Raw genomic sequence first — 6,379 nt, 5'->3', positions numbered from 1 at the left:
GAAAGCCTGGTTTGGTAGAGCCCGGTTCCAACTTTTATTTCATTTTAAACATGTCGGACTCGTAAAAAAATGATTTCTGCTTGTGTTTCTTTGAGTTTTGACTAGGGGTGTACTATATGTCACAACCCGGTTCTAGGCCCAAACCGATTCGGGCCCAAACATATCGGTTTCTTTAGGCCCATGCATCCCGGTTTGAAAAAAATTCGATTTTCTTTTAAAAGTCCCAAATCTATACGAAGCAATTAGGGTCAGTTTATAAATTGGTTCGGGCTCATACCTATTAATAAACTTGTTTAAAAGGGCTGGGGTAAACCAGTATTTTCCTTAAAATCTCAAAAAGGTGCTAGACTGCCTGAACATGTATAACACTACGCGTCGAAAAGTTCGGGGCCGGCGCCCCCTCCCGCCCCAAGGAAGTTGCGCCCCTGGTTGAACATACATGATACATTAACTTCATAAACTTAACTCAAGAAAATCTTTGAAAATTTGCAATTTAAAGATTTTTCATAAGACAATACAAACAAATGATTCAAGAATAAAGTGTAGACAAACTAATTTCCATAATCATCAAAAGTTCAACATATAACAAGCTTTTTAATTTATATGCACAGGGGTTAAACTGGTCCATGAAAATCAAATAATCATCAAGAGTTCAACATAAACAGAAAACATATGGTTAAAACTAAGGATTAAGATAAAAGTATCAAACAATTACAGAACTCATAAAAAACAAAAAATTACTCGAAAGTCGAAAGAATTAAAAGACAGAAATAAGATCTTAACAGCATCAATATACCCGCTCTTGGTATTCCAGCTCGGTCTCCTCCATTAACTAAAAAATCAAAAAAAAAAAAAAAAGAAATTGAATATTATGGTACAAGTCTAGAGTGATCAAAAGATCATATATCAAAGATTTAATATTTGGGTACCCAAAATTTACCATTCATCTTCAACACACGGATTCCATCTAATTGTCAGGGAGATACAAGGCTCTTCACAAATATAGGGGCCATAATAAAAACCCGGAAAACATAATCCCAATCCCAAGAGGACTTTGATCTGAAGTCGAAGAAAATCTCATCCTTGTGTATGCTGAAGGAATGTACAATTGTATATATTATCTCACGATGACGGGGTAGCAATTCCCATGACTGTTTTACATTGTACTTTTTCATCATCCATACATCGCCAAAATTAGAATTTTCAATTATGCACAAACATTCTTTCATAATTCCTAGGCTGCTCCAAGAAAATCTGGGCAGACATCCTTCACCTTCAGGTTGTGGGATTTCTTTAAATTGTTCTTTAGATAAGTCATAAGAAATAATTACCCTCTTACTATTTTGGTCCCTTACAATCCAGTGAAGTGCACCATTGCAAAAGACACCATCAGCAGTCATAAATGTATACATCACTTCTCCAATAACTTTCCACTCGTTAGATTTCAAACTCAACACCTGAACACATGTCCGGTTTTTGCCATTCTTGGCCCCTACAAGAACCGTGTAATCATCTGTGGATGAATCGTAACCAAAACCCCGACATGACGGTAAATCGATCGTCGAAAGTGGTAGTTGTCTTAGCTCTCTGGTCAACGGATTGCCTACTAAAACTTCACCGATACGTAAATAAGAGATGATGCATACCAAGCCATTGGAAGAACCAACAAGCGTGTAAGAACCTGAGCCATCTGTTAACCTAATTCTTCTGTGTCCAATCTCATAGTTGTGGCGATCTTTGTTGTAACTACGGTTCAGATGACGGTTAATGAAGCCAGAACTTGTGATTACAGAATGCCATGACTTACACACACTCTTGAAACGGATCAGATCCTTCACTTCTGACCTTAAGAGTATCTGCTCAAGCAAATCTGCATGAACAACCTCTGCCATTAAAACCCTAATCGGCAAACAGGAACTGAAAAGCACAATGATTTTTATAATAAAAGATATTGAAATAATTTACATTTTTGTTCTTGTAGTTTGCTAAAATCCCTGATTTGGTCCTTATCGTTGAAACTATTTATAAGTTGACAAAAAATCAGATACAAATACCTTTAACGTATAAAACGTACGAACCGAACGTTTTGCTGAAGAAGCGTGATGACATTTTCGTAATTATCAAAATTACACTACAAATGATTTTGTAGGGTAATTTTGATATTGTAGGGTAATTTTGTAAAACTATCATGTAGGGTAATTTTGATCTTTTTAGTGTAATTTTATAGAGTATCGTAATTATTCTACAAATGATCTTGTAAGACTATGTGGTGTGGAGTGGCTTGAGTTGGGTTGGGTTGGGTTGGGGGCATTCCTTGATCACGTGGCGAGTATGGAATCCACAAGTTAATACTGAAAAAATAAGGGTATGGTGGGGCGTCCCTTAACTGGGCATGGCAAGCCATGTGAATTTTTTTTGTTTAAACTATTTAAAATTTCATTTAATAAAAATAACACACTAATTAAATTAAAAGATTACATAGAATATTTTAAAAAAATACAAAGAAAATAAAAAACCTACAAAAAATAAAAAAAACATAAAATTAAAAACTACATAAAAGTTACTCCATGTTATATTTTTTTTATTATTTCTACTTTCATTTCCAACGTCATTGTCAATTGTGGGCCGATAATGTGACCGACGGGCATCATGTCGCAGCCCCGACCCCTACCCCAGGAGCAGGTGCCGCGAGATCAGATCAAGTGGTATCGGTGTTTATAAATTTGACAGCGGAATTTATACATCAGGACTGTAGTTAGGAAATATTTTATCAGAGTTAAAACACCAAACTTTTAATAATACAAATATGGGATAAAACCTAAGTTTCTGTTACAATACATTATATGGATAAACCCTAATTTATTGAAAACAAAATCTCATTTTTATTTAGGTAACTTTTATAGCCACATCTTTTAGCCTTCAGTGCTATCCACCTGGTTTCTATTAGTTTCATATTAAGTTACCTGAAACGCGTTTCAAAAATGTTTTATCAGCAAGAAATACTGGCGAGTGCATCCCAGTTTAATCCAAACAATTTTACAACTTTACAGTATTAAGATTTACAACGTTTATATCTATCCAATTATTCAATACAGTATTGCTACTGGGCAACCTTTGTCCCCCATGCTTGCGGTCATGCTACTGGGCAACCCCACATACTGATGATAATTGTATTATTACAAAAACTTAATCGCTGTAAGTGTCTTGATAAATATTTAGGGTTTTATAAAATATTTGACTCACAAAAAGGTGACAAAAAGTAAGATGTACTTACATTGCTGACTTAGATAATAATATAGCTTCCTGATGGTTCTCCTGGTTATTATTTATTAAAATTTAAACAATGCACACGTGTTAGTAAGATAACCCAAATCACATTAGCCATACAACACGAGACAGAACTCCAACAACTGAGTCAGGCAGAGTCTTGACATGCGTTACGGAGCCCTAGATCAATCGGATAGGGTAACAAATACGTGATCGAGGGTTATAATACTTACAACGAGGCAGAGTTTCGCTTTTTAGGGGTATTATTCTCGAGAGTTTTGCCTATTAAGAAGTTTGAGAGAGAATTTAGAAATGAATGACGATCAAATGAGGGTTGAGGCCCCTTTTATAGGGCTGCTCGTATGGCGGCTCACGCCCCGCGAGAGATCTGGGGTCGGCCTTCGCGACCCGCAAGACATGTAGGCTAGGCTCTAGCCTTGGTGAGTCAACTCACTAGCTTTAACACACATGGAGACACGTGGCAGCCTATGGGCTTGCCTGGTGTCACTTCGTCACGCCCTGCGACAGACCTGGCTGACCGGGTCGCAGCCCGTGAGGGCACTATATTTTGTTTTTATTCGATTTTTATTAATATAAATGTTATTTGGGACCGTTAACGAGTATACTGTAACATTTGTGCTCGAAATCATTATGAACAGTTCAATTATCAATAAAACAATGTTATTTGATCCCAATGTTTGTTTAGTTGTGTTTTACATTTTTCATGTTTTGACTTTTGTTCGATTTTAAACTCTACATCGCTTTCTGGAGAATTATACGCAAACTGGTGCGTAAATGTACTCAGTTTAATGCGACAAATACTCCGGAACATCAACATATACTCAACATACCTTAAATAACATTTACATAACTTAGAAATAAGTTTTGAAGGCTTTGGTATGGCAAAAACAAGTTAATTCGCTTACAGGGACTAAACTTGACAAACTGCGAAAGAATGTCGATTTGAACTGTAACAAACATTCCGGAACATGTCCATAAGTTAAACATACTATAAATATCCTTTACATAGCTTAGAAATAGGCTTTGAGGGGTTTTGTATGTTAAAACAAACTTTTGGATCATTTAGGGGCTAAAAGTGTCAAAAAGTGCACAAGTTTACACTTTCGCGCATAACTTACGTTCTGAATACATCCAGACATCCAAAAATTTATGTAAGCATCCTAATATTGTGCCATAGTGTTTGGCATGAGAAAAATACATTGGTCGCGTCATTTGGATCGTTTTTCGCGCTTATGTGCATTCCGTCGTAATTAACCGAACATCGCGATCGCACGGCCAAACGAACCAACATCCGACATATTTTTGAGCATGTTTCATGTCCACAATGTTTAGGCATCATTTTAGGGCCTTAAAGTTGGCTTTACGGGCCTTAGAAGTGTCGGAAATGGCTTAAACCTGCAACAGGGACCAAAACTGCCAATTCTGAAAGTTTGTGCAGATCAGACATAGCCAGGCGGCCCGCCTGGGTTTTGCCTGTCTGCTGACGCGGGCCGCGTGGCCCCTGCAGATGCAGAAACTTGTTTTCCTTGCAAAACTTGGCCTTTCAAACACACCAAAGGGCAATGCCTTTTCACAATCTGTAGAGTTAAGGTCATTATAAGCCACCACAACATCTTGACAAGTGTATGGATGAGATCATGGCATGATATTCAATAAACGATCCTAACGGCTTTACTTTTCCTATAAATACCCCCCCATTTGTGTTAAAACCCACAAAACTGATCAAAGAGCTCTAAGTTGATGCCATTGCTTCATACCTGAGCTCCTGGATCAAGTTTAGCTTTCGGGGACACTTCATAAGTGTTCTTTCGTTCTTTTAATCGCTTTCTAGTGCTAAAGTCAAACTTTGTTTGACTTTCTGCGTTGACCAGCCTATGGTCAACACGAAGTTCATTGGAACTTCATAACGTGAGCGTGATCACGATGGTTATAGTCCATGGCGACTATACCTACTGATTACCACGTTATCTAGGCTCAGTGACGAGTCGTAGTTTCGGCCAAAATGAGCATTCTTGCGTATTTTGTAACCAAACTACTCGTGAGCATCAAAGCCGTTTGTTTTGATGCCAAACCTGTTTTCTAAACTTAGTTAAGCATGTTCTAACATGCTTAGCTCGTCATTTTTAGTATAGTGCTTATATAGGGTCGTAAGGTAAGCGATCTAAACCATCGCTTATACTTTCGAACCCGACCCATTTGGTCGATCATTAGGATCCGACCAAACACATTAGGTGACCATAGCTGTAACCTTCCGAGGTTATACCTTATGGCCACGATGTTAGGCGTTCCAAACGCGTTCTACGCGAACGACGCGTTAAGGTAGCATAAGCTACCTAAACGGGTCATAATGGGTTGCAAGCACTTAGGTTAGGTTTCATTTTAGTATGTAGACTTTGTTAAAACATATTTCACGAGTCTCCATGCTCGTTTGGTTTACGAACCCGCATACTATCCGATCCTTCCGATTTTGGTCCGGTATATTAACATAGCTACCTATTAGGTGCCGTTTGATATTCCGTGATCTCTAGCATTGTGTGATTATTACACAAGAACTTCAAAGCAATCTCAGGTGAGTACATAGAACCCCATCTTTTACATGTTTTCGAGGAGTCAATGTGAGTACATTGAACCCCTCTTTTACTGTTTTCCAAACTGTTTTGGGGTGAAACACATGTGCCTACTTGTTACTTTCGTGCTTTCCTGTTTTCACATCATATACTTGCTATGCTCGTTAGCATACTTAGTACATTGATTTACGTTACATTTTCTTCTATGTATGTTGACTGAGCATGCTAGCACATTGATTTACATGACTTTTATGCTATGTATGCCCATTGTGTGCGTACTTAGTACAATTATTCATCACATGCCTACATTTTGGTATGACATTTGGTTTGTTTAAATTATACAATGTACATTCATTAACACCGATCATGCCGCCCGTTAGTAGGTAGTGGTACCATAGGACTTGATAACTCTTATTCCTGAAATCCTGGGTTTGTTTGGATTGGAAGGAATGACCGAATTCGATATACATAACTTAGATAAACCTTTAATTTGTTTAAGGGTTTATCGCCACAGTCTCAAGGCT

The 6,379-nt window shown here is 37.7% G+C and overlaps 1 protein-coding gene across 1 annotated transcript; it reads right to left on the bottom strand.

Moving 5' to 3' along the window:
- Window positions 1–781: 781 nt before the first annotated feature.
- On the bottom strand, window positions 782–1,892 carry LOC110901049 (F-box protein At3g07870). Its single transcript, XM_022147907.2, has 2 exons — window positions 941–1,892; window positions 782–832 (listed from the first exon to the last, which is right to left on the bottom strand). Exon 1 carries the CDS (start codon window positions 1,890–1,892, stop codon window positions 975–977), a length of 918 nt encoding a protein of 305 aa, XP_022003599.1. The 3' UTR covers window positions 782–832; window positions 941–974.
- Window positions 1,893–6,379: the final 4,487 nt, after the last annotated feature.

Source organism: Helianthus annuus, chromosome 2 (genome assembly GCF_002127325.2).
Source record: "Helianthus annuus cultivar XRQ/B chromosome 2, HanXRQr2.0-SUNRISE, whole genome shotgun sequence".
Taxonomy (NCBI): Eukaryota; Viridiplantae; Streptophyta; class Magnoliopsida; order Asterales; family Asteraceae; genus Helianthus; species Helianthus annuus.
The sequence above is the reverse complement of the archived record's forward strand: the minus strand, read 5'-3'. Positions and strand labels throughout refer to the sequence as shown.